Genomic DNA, 20,127 nt, shown 5'->3' on the forward strand with positions numbered 1-20,127 from the left:
TCAGATTGTATCCAACTCTTTGCAACCCCATGGACTACACAGTCCATGGAATTCTCCAGGCCAGAATACTGGAGTGGGTAGCCTTTCTCTTCTCCAGGGGATCTTCCCAACCCAGGGATAGAACCCAGGTCTCCCACATTGCGGGTGGATTCTTTACCAGCTGAGCCACGAGGGAAGCCCAAGAATACTGGAGCGAGTAGCCTATCCTTTTTCCAGCAGATCTTCCTGAACCAGGAATTGAACCAGGGTCTCCTGCATTGCAGGTGGATTCTTTACCAACTGTGCTATCAGGAAGCCGTTACCACCATCATTAAAAACACACCAACTATTTCCATTGGTGGGCTTTAAGTTCTGTGCAAAACTGAAGACGCCGTTAACTACAGGTACTCTAGGCTTCAAAGTGTGAGCGAAAATAGGCATGCAATGGTACCAATTTTCACAGACTGTAGTAAACTCTTCTGCTAACTATCATCAGACAACCTTCTCAAAGGCCAGCAGCCCAGGAAGAGAGAGCTGTGTGCTTTCGTTTATGAGTTTCTCCTCTGCAGAGTTAGGGCAGAATGAGCCCTTGGAGACCGCAGAGGAGAAGGGCAGGATGTGGGGAAGTGGTGGGTGGGAGGGAGACCTGAAATCACAGCATTGCTTCAGGGAAAGCTATCTTTTCAAGCTGCTTGGCAGTGGTCTGATTTCCATTTCCATAGTTCCCTGGGGGAGACAAACCAGCACTGAAGGCCAGCTCAGACACCAACTTGTGGAGGCTCCCATAGGGCTCATGGAGCCTCCTCAGGGAGGACCTGACACTGAAGACCCCCCTGTCATTCCTTTTCGCTGCTTGGCTAGTGGGCAAGGACATTAAACAGAGGCCTTTTGGCTGTGAAGACACATTCTTGGCTGGGGAATGCAGCACCAACCTGAAAGTACTATGTTGAGAATCCAGATTCCTGAAGAATGTCCATTCTCTGCTGACAGAAAAATAATCTTGGAGGAGTTTCTGCTCGCTAAGAAAATGGGGTCTTATTGAAGGTGTGGCCTGGAGGCAACTGCTGACCTTCTGATGTCGTCAAGTCCAGGTGGCTTTTGATTCTCCTAGTTAATGCCCCTTTCTATCTGGCAGAACATCTATCCTGCCCCATGTCTCACTCACGGTGAGACTTTTTCACTAGCAGAAAAGGCCTGTATCTGGAGTTCATCTTTCCGGCTGTTCTTTTGTGGCCTGACATCTCTGTGTTGCCATGGGAGGAGGAGGAAGTGAGTCAGGATGGGGGCTGCAATTGGAATATCATGGATATGAGGTGAGGGGTGTCATATTGGGAGGTGCCTCTTGACTTATAGATGAAAAACAGTCCCTGTTCTAGAAATATTTCCAGTGAAGCTGGGAGACTAGGAAAGGGAAGGGAGGATGATGCTTTGAAATCCAAGTCCATTTCCAGTGAAAGTCTACGTATATGAAAACTGGGTTGGTCCATTTTCTCCAAATCTAATTCAAAGTTTTTGGGTTCGGTAACAGTCAGGCCATGTTTTGCCAAACATCTTTTTCCCAATTTCAAAGCCCCTGTGTATTTTAAGGGAAATTTAATCCACATGTTTCTGATTCATTTACACTTAACTCATCAAAATATTGTTTTGTAAGAGCCATTTGATGTCCAAGAAGCCTCAGGAACCTTTTTATGAGTCTTTAAAAAAACTTCTTCTGAAAAACAGGAAGTCGTGCTTTGCCAACAATAAACAAACTTGAACCCCAAAAGACTCAGTTTTTCTTCAGTATCCACCAGGCTCCAATTGGTTCTAAACTTGGCTAAGGATCTCAGCTCCTCCCCAGATACATACATTGTGTTAGCAGAATGGTTTATAAAAAGACTGTTTCCTAGTCAAAACCTGTTTGTTCTCTGAATAAGAAGCCTTTGGGTGAGAACTGCTGTGCTGCCAGATCCTAATTTGTTGGCTCTAGAACAGAAAGCAGAAAAGCACCTGCTAGTGTTGGTATAAGTATCTGACTCAGTTATCCTAAATCAGTCATAAAAGACAATGCTCTACTAGGTCAGAAACGACCCACAATGTAAGAGATGCCATGAGAAGCAGTGAGGTATTCAAGTAGAGGTTCATGACTGTCAGGGAGACTATAAAGGGAATTTCTGTATTATATAGGACAACAGGCCAAAGATCTCTAAGGGTTCTTTCCAAATGTAAAATTCTTTATATTATTAATGTTGTTATATGTATATACGTGTGATACTGTAGAACCTTTGGAATTTACTATGATTCAGTTCAGTTCAGTCGCTCAGTCGTGTCCGACTCTCTGCGACCCCATGAATCACAGCACGCCAGGCCTCCCTGTCCATCACCAACTCCTGGAGTTCACTTAAATTCATGTCCATAGAGTCGGTGATGCCATCCAGCCATCTCATTCTCTGTCGTCCCCGTCTCCTCCCGCCCCCAATCCCTCCCAGCATCAGAGTCTTTTCCAGTGAGTCAACTCGTCGCATGAGGTGGCCAAAGTATTGCAGTTTCAGCTTTAGCATCAGTCCTTCCAATGAACACCCAGGATTGATCTCTTTTAGAATGGACTGGTTGGATCTCCTTGCAGTCCAAGGGACTCTCAAGAGTCCTCTCCAGCAACACATTTCAAAAACATCAATTCTTCGGCGATCAGCTTTCTTCACAGTCCAACTGTCACATCCATACATGACCATGGGAAAAACCATAGCCTTGACTAGATGGACCTTGGTTGGCAAAGTAATGTCTCTGCTTTTTAATATGCCATCTAGGTTGGTCATAACTTTCCTTCCAAGGAGTAAGCATCTTTTAATTTCATGGCTGCAATCAGCACCTGCAGTGATTTTGGAGCCCAAAAAAATAAAGTCTGATGCTGTTTCCACTGTTTCCACTATGATTACACTAATGCAAATAGTTGGCAAGAGGCTTGGCACATAGCAAGTGTTCAACATATACTTGAGTGCAGGAGCTATTTTAAAAGACCTTTTTTTAGGTTATTCTATCAATAAACTTATACTTTCTCATCAATTCCCTGTTTTGACCAAGGATATATATTTTTGGAGTACTGGTCAAGACTAAACAGCATGAAGTTAACATGCCCACTCTGAGACGTTTTTGTGACCTTGGTCTCTTTGGCTACAAATAAACCAAGTGGATCAGGAGTGCTTCCTGATAATGTTGTGGAAGGTGAGGGGGCTCAGACAGGGAATGTGACTTCCTACAGAGAAAGAGCAGAGACACTTCTATCCTTGTGCCCATCTATCTAAGGCACTGGACACCCACTGACATGGAGGAGACCTGTAAACTCAGCCAGGTCATCCTCGCTAGCTCATTGTGTCTACTGGGGGCTTTCTTCTTTAATAAGAACAAGAAGACCGTCATCCCAGTAATCTAAGGTCATTGACATAGATTAGTAAAGTTGTTTCTTTTTTTTTTTTTAATACAGAGGAGGGATGGAACTGGCAGAAGCACAGTTTCCCTGGAGAGGTTCTGGAATGACTTCCCATAGAAAGTACAGGAGATCTGGTGATGGAGAGAGAAAATTGAATACAATTAATGATTTTATGCTGGTGAATGCAAAATTCTTAAGCACTCCACCATATCCCTTTCTTCCGTCCAATGTGGTGACAGCAAAGGGGAAGAGAACTAGAAGTATAAAGTATCAGTGATGCCCTGATGCTCTGTTTCTGCATTCATTCATAAAACATTCACTGACACCTTCTTCAGGCCAGTCAATCTGTGGGACACCAATAATACAAAAATACATGAGGCACTGGCCCTGAGTGCATGGTGTATTCAGAATATCAGTGACAACTTCCCACGAGAATGTCAAAGAGCATCAGGATGAATACTGAGATGAAACCAAGTGAGGAGACCTCTGTGCGGACCCCCCAAATTCTGCTAAGCCCATGGCTTGGCTACTGACATTTTCTCCTGGGTCCGCAGAGCCATAGTATAAGGGCACAGACTGACGTGCTTCCCAAAAGAGACAAAAGGTGCCAAGAGAACTTTTCTCTCTTGAAGCTGGGAGTCCACTTTTTGGGTGGTTACCTCAAGGCCAGGGTGGAGACAAGGAACACAATGTTTCCTTGTATGTTGATCAGATAACTCCAACCAAGGCCATAAAGCAGTCACTCTCTGTCAGCTATTGGATTGAGCTTCCTGTTGAGCAAAAGGGACGTTGAAAGCCTCTGGCCTCTGCCCAATCCAGCCTCCTCTCATCCACAATAGGCACTTGTATCTATAGACAAGACAACTGGCCCCTGGCCCCCTTGTGCTCAGAGTGATTCTTTGAAAAATCTTATCATGATAAATTAATTGGCATGGCTCCTCTGTCATCAGGGAGGGGAAGGGACATCTGTTGTAACCTGACCACTGGAACTCTTTGTGCTCTCCACTGCCGGTGATCGGCCCTGATAGGCTCGCTGGAATGAAGGTCTGGCTGGAGGCACTTTCTTCCTTCTTCCTCGCTCCCACTCCACACAAGGTTTCTCTGCCTTTAGAGAAAGGGTTCTTATTTCCAGGGCTGCCTACTCTGCTCCTTAAATTGGAAGCGATGTAAGAAAGCCATTTGGTCAGGTGGGTTTTGCTTTAGGCTCTAAGTTTTTACCTTATGATCCTCATGTTTTAAAATATTTTATCTGCTTAACTTTATGTACTAATTATGTTTCCTACTTCTTAAAAGACAACCCCAGTAACCTCAGCTTCAGATGAAAAGGAGGACAACCATCCCCATTACTGTGCTGATTGTTCAAGGTTTGGCCCCCTAAAAAAAGGAAGCCCAGATTTTATTTAACAATAGCTGAAATGGTTTTCAAAATACTGAAATGGCTGTAAAGCTGACATGACTAGCTTTGGGCACTCCCAGCTTGGGATGCACTGGTACATGGTTAGGTTTCTAGTGGTACAGCTCTCCAACATACATCTTAGAAAAGTAGGCTTATTTCCTCAAGCTCTGCTGCTATATCTTAGGAACAGATTTTATATCTCTAGTTTTGTCAGGCATAGGCACACAAATAAGCCTCCTGGGCATTCCATCAACTGGCTGAGAGAAAATGCTCAATAAAAATTTGTTGGATGAAGAAGTAAAAAACAAGTGGCATGTATCTTTATGAACATCTTATGAATAATTCCTCTAAGTGTGAGAAAGGGGTTTTACTTGGAGAAAAAACTGTTTATCAGAAATCATTTGAAACTGGCAAAGAGCGGGTCTAGTGAATCCAGAAGCAGTTTTCAGTGTCCTGAAGGGGTCCAATGTAGTATGAAGTTTTCAAACAGGCCTAAAAGTTCTCAGGGGCGGTCTCGGTGCCATCTCTCTGAACACTTACTTGTGGTGGTTAGTGCAGTGAGCATAAATCCTTAGTTTGTCCCGGATCACTCGGCCTGGCCGGGGCTTCCGCTGGAGCCCAGCCACGTGCACGGCCAGGACTTTGGGGCCGATGAGGCGTTTGTAAAGGAGAGAGAGCCAATAGTCCTGAAGCGAACAGAGAAACAGAGTCAGAGAGCGACATATACTCAGGTGTTCTGAGTAAACATACAAACACAAAGGCCCGAAAGCACTTCATACCAGGAGTAGAGGGAATCAGGATGGGAAGACCTAACCCTGTAAGCAAGGTCACCACAACGAAGCACTCATCTTCAGTTCTTATGAAATGGGCACTATCTAAAGAGGCCTTTGGAACTGACCACATGAGGAAATGTCCATGGGGCGAACCCAGAGTGGCACACAAAGCAAATGAATCAGTTTTTCACATATAAAAGAACAACCAGCTAGGGTCTTGAATTTTCAAGTTTCTTTTCCTATGACTTTTACTTTTGGCACAGATAGTAAAGAATCTGCCTGCCATACAGGAGACCCGGGTTTGATCCCTGGATCGGGAAGACCCCCCAAGAGAAGGGAATGGCAACCCACTCCAGTATTCCTGCCTAGAGAATCCCAGAGGACAGAGGAGCCTGGTGGGCTACAGTCCATGGGGTCACAAAGAGTCAGACAAGACTACCGAGCAACTAACACACAAATGTTACTTTCATACTGGTTTATGACTTCTGTTTAATTACAGAATGTGCGGTTTCCAATCTTTTAGGATTGTCAATAATATGAGAATCCAAAATGTCATCTTCCAAATATTATCACTAAAGACTGTTTCTGTGGTGGGAGGAGGATGAAGCTCCTTCAGACAGGAGACCAGAGTCCTGAAGTGAAGTGAAGTGAAAATCGCTCAGTCATGTCCTACTCTTTGTGATCCCATGGACTATACAGTCCATGGAATTCTCCAGGCCAGAATACTGGAGTGGGTAGCCTTTCCCTTCCCCAGGAGATCTTCCCAACCCAGGGATCGAACCCAGGTGTCCCACATTGCAGGTGGATTCTTTACCAGCTGAGCCACAAGGGAAGCCCAAGAATACTGGAGTGGGTAGCCTATCCCTTCTCCAGCAGATCTTCCTGACCCAGAAATTGAACCGGGGTCTCCTGCATTGCAGGTGGATTCTTTATCAACTGAGCTATCAGGGAAGCCCAGAGTCTTAGTTCCAGAGTCAAAAATGCAAACAGAAGAATGCAAACCATGGAGCTAATTCTTGGTCATCCTCAATAAATCTAAACTAAAAAGTTTAGTTCTTTTAACTACTCCAGTGTCCATTTGTAACTGATTAATAAATACTGAATCTGTAATCCATACATGTATTTGAACTTACAAAAGCCTGTTTACTGCCACCTTAATTTCTACTGTTGCTATTATCATGTTTTATTTTTATATTTGACACACAAAATATTTTATATTTGTTTTGTATTTGCTTTTAAATCCTACTATGGGGTAATGACTTAAGTGTTTATAACTCATCATATAAACAGGGCCTCCTAGTTTGTTTAGGAGCTTCCTCCCTCCCCGCCAATTCTGGAATTCAGTGGACATCTTATTGAGTGCAGGCATGCTGGTAGATCTTAAAGACATCAACTTTGCTTTCTGAGCCTTCATCTTTTCAGGCAGAAGCCTCTTAATAATCTCCCCCCGCCACATTTTGTAGTCATTTATAACATCAGGTGCTTAACAAGTTCTGGTGAACTGCATAAATCTGAACAAAGTCTCAAAGGTCCTTTGTCACTAGAATAGCTCCAGATCTTCCCTGAGCACTAAGCCCTGCCCAAATATTTACGTTATTTAACTTTAAGTGCCCTTAGGATGGCAGTTAGATATGGTTTCCTTATATTTAAAATGGCAAATATGTCATCATTGTCAATCATGCAGATGAAAAGAAAAACTCATTGGTTCAATTTGCTCTTACTTGACTATAATTTGGTTTGAAGTAATCTTTGTGAAGTTATTACCACAGTCACAATATTTCCAATAGGATGTCTATGTTTTTCTCATTGATTTATAACATAACTTTCAATATTAGTGGAAGAATCCTTTGGAATATGTATAAAACAAATATTCTGTACAAGTTTGTAGTTTGCTTTTTATCACTTTTTATGATGTTTACGACATGAAGAATTTTTTAAAAATTTTATAGAAAAACATATAGAACTTTTTCTTTTGATTTTTTCCTTTTCTCTTATTCTTAGAAAGTCCTTCCTCAAACAAGGATCAGATCAATCTTCACTGACACTTTTTCTAGTTCTTTTTATATTACCATTTAAAAATTTAACCTTTTAACTCACTGAAAAATATTTTGGTGCATGGTAATAACTCTATTATTGACTAAATAATTAACTAGTTGTTGTAGCATCATATAGTAAATAATCTATCCCTAAACTCACCTTTATCACAAACTAAATTTTATATGCATGAAATATGTATGTATACTATAGAATATATATTACCATATTTGTTATTATATAATATGCCATATATACTATATTTTAATGTATATTATAGATGCATTATGCTAATAGTATTATACAATATACTATATAATATAATGATTATTACACTGCTATAATATTGCATATCATAGTATATATATAGTATATACTGATATATGATACACATACTAATATACAATATAATATACATTATGATATATAATATAAATGATACATATATAATAATATGTGTATTATATAACACGTGTATAAAATCTCATGTTATATAGAATACATATGTAAGTATATATAAGGACTTCCCAGGTCTCAGTGGTAAAGAATCCACCTGCCAATGCAGGAGATACAGGAGATGCAGTTTGATCTCTGGGTTGGGAAGATCCCTTGGGGGAGGAAATGGCAACTGACTTCAGTATTCTTGCCTGGGCAGAGGAGCCTGACTGGCTATAGTCCATGGGGTTGCAAAGAGTCAGACACAACTGAGCGACTGAGCACACACACACAAATATATATATAAATACATGCAGATATAATATATTTTATGATATGTACATCATGATACATATATTGATGAGAACTATTATATATACTATATAATAAATCCATATTACATGGATTTTTCTATTTTTTCTTCTACTGAACTCTCCCTTTAAAAAATATCAGTTTCATATCATTTTCATAATAATTAGCATTTTAATCTACAGATTCAATTTTATTGCATTATAATTTTTCCTTTTCTTTCAAACATTCCTTAAGTAGATTCTGAAAGTTTTTTGTTGGTAGTGGTTGTTGTTGCAGAGAAGTTTGAAGCGAGCACAAATTTTATTCTATGTTTGCTTAGCCTCCTTGTTTTCTATCTCCTGTGTCCTGTCAGGATGCTTATAGGAGTCATGTTTTATTCTTGACATTGGAACTTTTACCAGGAATGTGTCAATGTGAGTTTCTGCATTAATTTGCCTGTATTTGGGGACTACTTTTAATCAGAAAGACAAGGCCTTTCTTCAATCTGTGAGAATTTTCTTTAAATATAGCTTCAAATTCTTATGTATCTGCTTTCCATATACAAGAGCATATATGTAACTTAATGACAGTTCTGAAGCACATGAGAACCCATCACCCTTTTTAAAAGCTACCAGAATACCCACACTCTTGCATCTAGTTATGTGAGTCTTCCTTTTCTCATTTGTGTTTTTTGCTGTCTTGCTTCATAGTTTAATCTCTGCATTTGCACCTAAGCAGTATATTTAATTTGTTAGTTTTATAAAAATGCTATCACATGATATGTGATTTTCTGTGACTTACTTTTGTGACGTAACATTAGGCCCTGATTCATTCAGGTAGTACACATACTTAGAGTTTGTGTACACTAAGTAGTTTCAATTGTGTCCAACTCTTTGTGACCCTATGGACAATATCCCAACAGGCTCCTCTGTCCATGGGATTCTCCAGGCAAGAATACTGGAGTGGGTTGCCATGCCCTCCTCCAGGGGATCTTCCCCATGCAGGGATAAATTTTGGGTTTCTTATGTTTCCTGCATTGGTAGGTAGGTTCTTCACCACTAGCGTCACCTGGGAAGCCCACTTAGTATTCCTTTTCAATATTGTATGATACTCCACTGTGTAAAAATACTAGTTTATTTATCCATTCTTCTGATAGATATTTGAGTTGTGCTCTGCTTTTTCTATTTGAACATTCTTGCTCCTGTTTCCAAAGATCCAGGTGAAGAAATCTGGAGAAGCTTTACTTACTTCAACTGGGATTGTAAACCAGCAGTGGCCTCATCAGTTGGGTGCTTCTTAGAAATGAAATTCATGGACTTTCTCATGGGTGTACTGAATCAGAATGTCCAGGGGTGAGGCCCCCAAATTGTGTAGCTTTCTAGGTGATTCAGATGCTCGCTAAGGTTAGAGAAGCACTGTTTTACAGTACAAACCTAAGAGGGGAATTGCTGGGTTATATGCAGGTATACAAATATTCAGGCTTACAGGATAATGCCAAGTTATTTTCCAAAATGATTCTAATTATTCCAACTTACACGTCCTCCAGCAGTGTCTGTGTGAGTTCCCTGTGATCCACAGCCTTGCTAACACCTGTTATTTTCAAACCTTTAATTTTTACCAATCTAGTGGGCATAAAATATCCATTTCTTTTTGTATGTTGTTTAAGAAGTCCTTATTCATGTCTAGTTCATAAAGATATTTTACATTTTCTTTTGAAACGTTTAGAGTTTCTTCTTTCATGCTGCTGCTGCTGCTGCTGCTAAGTCGCTTCAGTCGTGTCCGACTCTGTGTGACCCCACAGACGGCAGCCCACCAGGCTCCCCGGTCCCTGGGATTCTCCAGGCAAGAACACTGGAGTGGGTTGCCATTTCCTTCTGCAGTGCATGAAAGTGAAAAGTGAAAGTGAAGTCGCTCAGTCGTGTCCGACTCTTAGCAACCCCGTGGACTGCAGCATACCAGGCTCCTCTGTCCATGGCATTTTCCAGGCGAGAGTACTGGAGTGGGTTGCCATTGCCAGTTAAGTCTTTAATCAGTGTAGAACATACATTCCCCCCAGGGAATCTAGGATTTGGGCTGGTAAGTCAGTTGACAGTAGGTTAAAAGCCAAAGTGAACATCAAATCTGCACCTTTGCTCAGCTCTCTGCACTGTTTGCAGACTCCTTTCTCACCCTTATTCTACTCTCAGTTCCCGATCTATCCAACCTTTTTTAAAAAACTTCACTTTCCCTCTCTCACTGTCCTTATTTCTCCCTCATGTAAACCAGCAGAATCAAATTATATTTCCTTCCTTCCTCCCTTTCTCCTTCTTTTATTTTGCTACAAATATGTGTCATTTATATAATCACAAATAAAATTAAATGGAATAATTTCTGAATATCTCTTAAGGAAATGACAAGAAAAGTAAAAAAAAAATCTTTATGCATAGGGCAGATAGGAAAAAAATAAAGAATGCACATATATATATAATAACAAAAACAACAAAAAGACATTGCGTGAAAGATGGAGTATAAAGAGAACTTTTCAAACAATAAGAATCATAAAGAAGGAAAGCAAATATATTAGATTTTCATGCCGAGAAAAAAATCCAAAGCAAGGACTGCATTGCAATTTTCAAGGGACAAAGAGAGAATGAACAGACATTCTTTAAGTGTATCAGACATGAGGAGAGGTTGAAGAAAAATAGTGTCCATTTATTAGTTTGAGAGGGAAAACAAATAACAGATGACACTAGAACGACAGAGGTTTTAAATCTTTTCTTTTTCTTCAGTATTTGTCAAAAAGTCAATTGTGGTCTGAAAGCTAGAAAATGCCATATATAGAGCAAGTTGAACCAAAATAAATGGGAAAAGAGAAGGAAACTGACGGAAGGTTGCAGAACTTACTGGATTAATCACGGAACCACGTGTTCCTTGAGGTCTAAGACTGCTTACCCACTCCTAAAGCCCATGCCTAGTAGAATGCCTGGCTTACAGGAGGTGCGAGAATTCAGTTATGGACTGGTTGCTATGTTTAAGGCTCCGTACTAGGCAGTAGGAATAAGTGGATAAGACAAATTCAGTTCCTGCCAACATGAAGTTTATAATCTTAGCAAGAAAAATAATCCTTAAGCCAGTGAGTTAGGTGATGAATTTTGTTAGAGCTAATGGTAATGGGAAATCTATGAGACCATATCATATCACAGAAGATGTGGCCCAGGATGGGGTGGAGGGGTATGGCCAGGGAAGAAGCTTTGTTGCTAGAACCAGTCTGGACCTCAACCTGGGGTCTGGCTTCCTGGGAGCAGACTGGAACTTTGGAGTGCGCACCACTATGCTGGAAAGGTGGCAAGGGGCAGCTGCTGATGGAGATGTGGTCAGGGTTTGGGCTTGTAGCCTGGGTTGTCTACACGGCATGACCATAAGACCATAAGACCCTTAGTGACTAGAAATTAGACTAGTCACTGCTGCTGCTGCTGCTGCTAAGTCACTTCAGTCGTGTCCGACTCTGTGTGACCCCATAGACGGCAGCCCACCAGGCTCCCCCGTCCCTGGGATTCTCCAAGCAAGAACACTGGAGTGGGTTGCCATTTCCTTCTCCAATGTGTGAAAGTGAAAAGTGAAAGTGAAGTTGCTCAGTCATGTCCGACCCTTAGCGACCCCACGGACTGCAGCCTACCAGGCTCCTCCATCCATGGGATTTTCTAGGCAAGAGTACTGGAATGGCTTGCCATTGCCTTCTCCAGACTAAATTCTATTTTAGAAGAATATTTAACAATGTCAAAAGATGTTCATTATAGTATGCAGAAAAAGGACAGACTCTAAAATAGAGTGATTCTATTTTTGAGGGGTAAAAAAGTGTCTCTGCAGTTGAACTTGAAGGATATACACTCAAATGAAAACAGTTATCTCTGAGTAGTTCTCCTTTCCTTCTTCCAGTTCCTTAAAAGGCCTATCCTCCCACACCTCTGGGTCTTCAGAAATGCCATTCTCTTTCCCCCATGCCCTGCCTAGCTAACTCCTTCTCATTTATTTGGTTTCTGCCTAAGTGGAATTTCCTCTGGTGGTCTCTCTGAAGCCCATGCCCAGGTTTGGGCTTCTCTTGTATGTGATCCTGGGAAACCAGAGGTTTCTCCCCTCACAGCGATTTTCATAGTGCTTGTTAATTGCCCATTTACTAGTGTGTTCTCCACTAGACACTCAGTGACACCAGGGTCCATATTTGTTTTAACAATGTCAACAAATATTTCTTGAGTGATTAATATGTGTTTTACATGTATTATCTCATTGACTTCACCAGTAAATCCTGAGGAAGCACTGTTATTTTTCTTTTTATAGGTGAGGATACTGAGGCTTAGACATAGATATAATGCAAGGTACTGAGGTAGCAGAATTGTAGTTCTAGCCTCAGTGTTGAATGAATATTTGTTGAATTAATGGGTGACAATACTAAAATTACACAGATAAATTTCACCACTGCAGTTCTCTGAATCTATGATTAAAAAGTGTTGCTAGAATTAAACATACTGGCCTGATCAAATGGGTAAGATGTCAGTATGCAGCCAAATATCTTGTCTCACTGATCAGTGAATTCAGTCTGCTGCTGCTGCTGCTAAGTCACTTCAGTCGTGTCCGACTCTGTGCAACCCCATAGATGGCAGCCCACCAGGCTCTCCCGTCCCTGGGATTCTCCAGGCAAGAACACTGGAGTGGGTTGCCATTTCCTTCTCCAATGTGTGCAAGTGAAAAGTGAAAGTGAAGTTGCTCAGTCATGTCTGACTCTTAGCGACGCTATGGACTGCAGCCTACCAGGCTCCTCCGTCCATGGGATTTTCCAGGCAAGAGTACTGGAGTGGGGTGCCATTGCCTTCTCCAGAATTCAGTCTGAAGCTCCCTTAAAAATTCAGAGCAAGTGCTGCCAGGAGATAAAAATCAGTCCCATCCTCACTCCTGTTTCCGAATGCTATGAATTAGTAAAATAGAGGCAGGCCATAGTTCACTGGCTGAATTAGATACAGGGAAAAGCAAGAGGTAAACACTCTCCTCCTTGCTGATCTACCCCATAAGATGCCCTGTAACCCTGTTTGTTGCATTCTGAAGACATGAGCAGAGCCCAGAATAGGCCTGAAATAAGAAGAACTAACCTGGGACAAAAGTGATAATCAACTGAGCACTGCAGGGAAGATAGAGAGTGCAGGCTGCCAGAATCTCAATTTAACTTGGGGTTCAGCAAACAGAAAAGTCAGTGATAATAAATCTGCTTTTCACTAGGATTGTCAAATTTCCTAAATTCATTGGGTTCTTCTTGATTCTCTGAGGGATTCTCTGAAGTAATAAGTTATACATTATTATTATTATCTACCCTCAGTTCCTGGTTCTTTGAATCTGTCTTCTGACACAGAGCTCCTAAATGCCTTAAATTTCCTGGGTGATAGGAACATCTTTTGTTCTAATGCGGTTACTCTTACTGGGCTCCTGGATGGGTCTGGTCACTGGAAAGACCAATTATATTTAGAAGTTTGGAACTTTCAGCTCTACTCCTCCATTCTCTGGAGAGGGGAGAGGAACTATAAATGGAGTTAATAATTGATAATATCTACATGAGGTAGCCCTCATAAAATCCCCACATATGAGGTTTGGTGAGCTTCTGGGTTGGTGAACACATCCATGTGTTGGAGGCTCCTATGTACAAGACTCTTCTGGACCTCATCCTATATATGTCTTCAACTGGCTGTTCATCTGTATCCGTCATCATATAATATGATGATTAACTTAAGTGTTTCCCTGAATTCTGTGAGTTGATCTAGCAAGTTATCAAATCTGAGGAAAAAAGTCAAAGGAATGCTGATTTTTTAAAATTTTAATTGGAGGCTAATTACTTTACATTATTGTATTGGTTTTGCCATACATGGACATGAATCTGCCCCGGGTGTACATGTGTTTCCCATCTTGAACCTCCCTCCCACCTCCCTCCCCATCCCATCCCTCTGGTTCATCCCAGTACACCAGTCCCGAGCATCCTGTATCATGCATCGAAACTGGACTGGTGATTCGTTTCACATATGATAATATACATTTTTCAATGCCATTCTCCCAAATCATCCCACCCTCACCCTCTCCCACAGAGTCCAAAAGACTATTCTATGCATCTGTCTCTTTTGCTGTCTTGTATACAGGGTTATCATTTCCATCTTTCTAAATTCCATATATATGCGTTAGTATACTGTATTGGTGTTTTTCTTTCTGGTTTACTTCACTCTGTATAATAGGCCCTAGTTGCATCCACCTCATTAGAACTGATTCAAATGTATTCTTTTCAATTGCTTAGTAACACTCCATTGTGTATATATACCACAGCTTTCTTATCCATTCATCTGCAGATGGACATCTAGGTTGCTTCCATGTCCTGGCTATTACAAACAGTACTGCAATGAGAGATGGTGTTGGTCAAAAGTACCAGGGACAAGCTGGGACTTGCAATTGGCATCTGAATTTGGGGCAGTCTTGTAAGACTGAGTCCTTAAGTTGCGGGATGTGACACTAACTCCAGATAGATGGTGCCAGAACTGCACTGAATTGTAGGACACCCAGCTGGTGTCAGATAATTGATTGATATGAAAAAAAATCCACATGCTGTGCTAGAATTGCTATGAGTATGGCAGCAGTATGAGAGTAAACGAAAAAATAGTGAGTTTCCCCTAAACAGTTTCCTGGTTCCAGGCATGGTTATTTTTCATCCAGGATGCAGGGGAATATGCTAAGAATAATCCCTTCCCTAGAATGGCAGGGCCCTGGGAAAAAGTATATCATTTCCTTGATCTTAAAACATAGAGCAGGGTCTTTCAGCCTCAAAACTCTTGGTAGCTTGGGTCTGATGACTCTCTGTTGTGGCAGGTTGTCCTGCACACTGTAGGATATTTAGCAGTATCCCCAGCCTACAACTTCTAGATGTCGATAACGTATCTTCCTCTAGTTGTGGAAACCAAAAGTGTCTTCAGATATTGCCAAATCTCCCCTGGGGGTCCTTATTTGGCAAACCACTGATCTAGAAAGTGGAAAGCAGAAAATACTGGTGCATCCCACACTTCATAGAGTATCTCATAAATATATGTGGACACATTCATACTTGTTTATTTATGGAGTGAATAGCCTTTCCCTTCTCCAGGAGATCTTCCTGGCATTCAACCCAGGCATCGAAGCCAGGTCTCCCACATTGCAGACAGATTCTTTACCAGCAGTGTGCAGTGGAAGTAAATATTATCCCATTAAAAATAACATTTTATGTTTGATGAATATCTACGATCTTAAGAATGATTTAGGAATATTTCTCCTAATCACCCCAGTTAACTATTTCCAAGCATGGAAAACTTGTACTATGATCTTTGCTTTTGAAATGGAGTTAGTTCCCTGGACATCTTTGGATTTCCAGACACTTGTGTATGATCCTAGCAAAGGTAGAGAAGCAGGAGCTTTGGAGTCAAGCACACTGGGACTGAAATTCTAGTTATATAAATTTCATTTATCTGTGATCATTGCAAGTAACTCAGCTGCTTTAAGCCACAAGTTCCTCAACCATGAAGACTTTTCTTCCTTGATAATGATGAACTTTAAATGGGACAAGATTTGGGAAAATGTTTGGCCCAATTCTGGAAGGTAGAACCAGTTCCTATTGATGAATGTTTTCTTTCCTTTGGTGCTTTTCACTCAGGAAGCAGGAGTAAGGGGAAGCTCTCATCCCAGTGGCTACTGCCCCAGAATATTCTTTCAGCTTCTCAAAACAGAGAGGGCAGGTGGCAAAGTCATGCTGGGAAAATCAAGGAGGCCTCTTGAGTGTGACTTACAGCTTTCACCTCAAGTGGTAAGATGTTGAGAGGCAGTAAGTGAAGACGGGGCTTGAGTGGGTAGGGCTTTGACGAGGAGCATGTCCTCACAAAGTGAGAGGGCTGCTGGAACAGAGGTTTTGTTTCACTCAGGAGACCTCTTTGACATCATTTTTGTGACCTATAATGGAACAGAACTAACTGAAGTCAGACTTGGATTTTAGTTCAACTTCAGTACTTCCTGGGTGTGACTACTACCTTGGGCAAGTTACTGTCCCCTCTAAGCCTCAGAATTGTCATCTGTAAAACAGGTTAACACTTGTGCCTACCTCTGAAGATGTTGTTAAGATTAATGTAAAAATGCAAGCAAAGGCCCAGTGCCTAGTGATTAACAGACACTGAGAAATACCAGCTGATATTACTATTAATAATCATCCTCTATAAATGCCGTGCTAGGCTTCCCTAGTGGCTCAGTGGTAAACAATCTGCTGCAATATGAGAGACTTGGGTTCAATCCCTGGGTTGGGAAGATTCTTGGATAAAGAAATGGAAACATGCTTCAGTATTCTTGCCTGGGAAATCCCATGGATTTCCTGGGAGGCTATAGTCCATGGTGTCACAAGAGTTGGACACGACTTAGCAACTAAATAACAATATGTATTGTATTTGAATATATTTTAGAAAGGATGAGTGACAGGAAAAGTAAGGCCCAAGGTAGACAAAATATAATTCAAGCAACTGTCAATCAGAAGAGAACAGAGGATTAAGTATAAATGGGAGAAAAACACAGGAACAAGATAAAAAGAAAAAGTGGGAAAAAAAGATAAAGGTTAAAAGTGAATAGTGCCACTTTAAAGAAAAAGTTGGGGGCCAGTTACTTGTGTGAACCAAACTCTTGGAGAATCAGGCCAGGGACAAGTTTTCACTAGAAATGAATAAATAGGTAGTAGATGTTTTTGGTCTATATATCATCATCATCATCATCAGTCACTAGAAATGGAGGAGATGGAGGAGACAGAGGATGAGATGACTGGATCATCTACTCAATGGACATTAGTTTGAACAAACTCCAGGAGATAGTGAAGGACAGGGAAGCCTGATGTGCTGTAGTCCATGAGGTTGCTGCAGTCCATGGGGTCACAAAGAGTTGGACACGACTGAGCGACTGAACAATAGAAATGAATAAACAGGTAGTAGATTTTTTTGGCCTAGATATCATCATCATCATCATTCTACATTTGCTGAGCACCTGTGATACACTGGACAAACAGAAATAACTAGGACACAGTTTCACACCTTGAAGAGCTCAAGAATTTAACTTGGCGAAAGCCAGTAATGACTTTAAGTAGATTCTGAGTAAAGTCTGAGGTCCCATCTCTCTAACCAACTTATCCTTTCGGTGTTGGTAGACAGAGGGTACAAGTTTGTGACCTTGAGCAGATCTCCTCTTTTATACCAAACCTTTTTTGTCCCCAAAGTATTCGAACAAATCAGGGAAGCTAAATGCATGTGAGGTGCTTAGAGAAGAGGCTTCATAATAACAGGCTGCCTTCTGGACAGGCTACAGAAGACAAGAGATTCCTGGAAGCATCTAGAGAGGAGCTGGTTCACTCCTTTGTTCAGGGCAGCAGAATGCTAGCACCTTTCTGAATAAGAAAGAGTCGAGTTAAGCCGGTTGATCAGCCACAGACTTAACCGCAGCTCCAACAGGCCAAAGTCAGGGTCAACCAATCCCAGAGGAGATATTTTCTTGACAAATCTGATGAGCTCAAGGGATTCAGAATCCCAAAGTGAAGGTGGTCTCCACCGAGACAGCTCTAGGAAAGCCGGTGGAACATTCCGTTGTCCACAAGCTATTTTGCAGCTGTTTCAATTAAAGAATTAAACTGTATCTGAGTAGCAGGAACATCCCCGAGAGCCAAATTGGATTTCTCCTTGGAAAACAAGCTGCAGACCACATCTTTATTGCTTAGACACTCATTAACAACAACAACAAAAAACCCACCCGTCAGAGAAAGATGTTTTCCTGCTTTGGAGACTTTAAAAAGCATTTAATTCAATTTGGCATGCATGGCTGAACCTAAAATGGCTACAATGTGTAACTGGTGGGAAAGCATGACCAACACAGCTCTATCAATCCATCCTCCACAGGACAAATACACCTCACACTCAGCTGGGGTTAGCAGAAGGGGTTAGCTCCCTTTACTTTTTCTGAACACTGGAAAAGGGATTTCAATGCTTCAGTCACTTCTAAGGTCAAGATCTTTCCTGAGGAAAAAGAAATGCTGGCTGCAGATGGCTAGATAAGTCTCTCCACCTCTCCCCTTGATCCTGGGCAGAAGTTAAATTGCTGGGGAAGGCCACAACTGATAGACCCTAGGATCATCTGCAGAGAGATTTAAAAAACAGTTGTCAGGAAATTGTCCCAAATAACTTCACATTTTACTGTTTTAAGTGTAGGATATGCTGTCTGTGCTTGTATGGGGTCCATTAAGGTTGTCTTGATTCCAGACTTGGCTCTACAAGGCCCATCTCAAGTGGATCCAGGCCTCGCAGTATATCAGACTTCAAGGTGGAAGGTAAGATCTATCATTTAAGGAGACACTGTGTATCTAATGGCTTTTAGGATATTTTCATTGCTATCAGACATTCTGTGATTTTAAAATAATAAATACAATAATGTAAAGTAATTAGGCTCCAATTAAAATAAATTTTAAAAATTTATTAATGTAAAAAAAGAAAAAATAAAACATGATGTGTACCTTAAAAAAATAATAAAATAATAATTAACTTTTCAGTCACCAAAGTATATTCACTACTCCAAAGCCAGGGCATGTGTGTAGAAATATGGAAAAGATGAAGACTCAAGCTGGGGATGGACAGAGAACCTTTGTTCCCCTTCATTTCCTATAACAGATGCTGGTAGGTACTTTGTTCCTTTTTATGAAAACCAAAGAAGTGTGTGGGGTTTCGAGGTAGTTCTGGGATGGGAGTAAGTCAGTCTTGTGGGAAAAAGCCCACCTCCATCAGGGATTCTTGAGAGGAGGAGACAGAGGCAACAGAGACTGCATCTGTCCTGTGCCTTGAGTCTGGTTCTCCTGGTAACCACTTTTGTCAACATCAAGTGAAGAGAAAAACTGGTAGATAACTGGCAAAGCCATGTTGCCAACCTGGATCACTCCTAGCAGAAAATACACTAGAAACGAGATTAACCAAAGCAGTCCTTTGTATGGCAAATTTTTTCTGGATTGGGGCTTGAGTTTTTTCTGTAATAATGCTGCCCTCTGACCAGAGACAATAACCTGTCCTCCTGGTTGGACGTAGCACAGAACCATTGGAAGAGGTTTTTATTTCCAGCCATTACATCATCCTTACTATTCAGGGAGGGATTGAGGGTTAGTGACAGGAACACTTTGGAGCAAGTACTTTGCCAATATGTATTATTATTCTTAATAAGTGCAAATGGGAAGCCAAACTACGAACTCAGTAATTACCTTTGATATTTCCCCACATATTGGAAATCAATCATTACAAACCTTAAGAGCTTCACTTATGGGGCTTTACAGACTTTGCACAAAGAAATATTAATTGATGGGGAAGCTGGAAAGAACAGCAACGTTGGCACAGAAACCCAGTATGAAATAAAATATGGACTCTTTGAAATGTGTAAAATTTTCAAAGTTCAAAAGAAAGTCCAATTCCAGGAAACTGCCAGCTGGAGAATAGCTTATTGAACCCTGATGAAGACATTATTATAAACCTCATTACATAATTTGATAATTCTGACATTTGTAAAAGCACTGACATAAGTCTTGAATTGCACAAAGTCAAATTCTCCCTACAAAAGAAGCTGGATGGAAAATTTTATTCTAATTTTTCTCTGATCACCATTTCTTAGTTTTAAGTGACAGCAGTTGTTTTAAAAGTATAAGTAGGACACTGAAAATGCTTGTAAAATTTCCCTTATAATTAAGAAGTAAAGTCTGTGTTATATAGGTTCACTACCTGGTCTCTCAC

The 20,127-nt window shown here is 41.0% G+C and overlaps 1 protein-coding gene across 1 annotated transcript in view; it reads right to left on the bottom strand.

The window, feature by feature from the left end:
- The window catches only part of HPSE2 (heparanase 2 (inactive)), a 714,911-nt gene that overhangs the window by 27,210 nt on the left and 667,574 nt on the right, over nt 1-20,127 (bottom strand). Inside the window, exon 10 of the mRNA XM_055424904.2 lies at nt 5,322-5,467. Within this exon, the coding sequence (XP_055280879.1) occupies nt 5,322-5,467 (146 nt within the window). The remainder of the gene's footprint in view (nt 1-5,321; nt 5,468-20,127) is intronic.

The sequence above is a fragment of the Moschus berezovskii genome, chromosome 12 (genome assembly GCF_049115385.1).
Source record: "Moschus berezovskii isolate FMDL1 chromosome 12, NW_MosBer_1.0, whole genome shotgun sequence".
NCBI classification, from domain to species: domain Eukaryota; kingdom Metazoa; phylum Chordata; class Mammalia; order Artiodactyla; family Moschidae; genus Moschus; species Moschus berezovskii.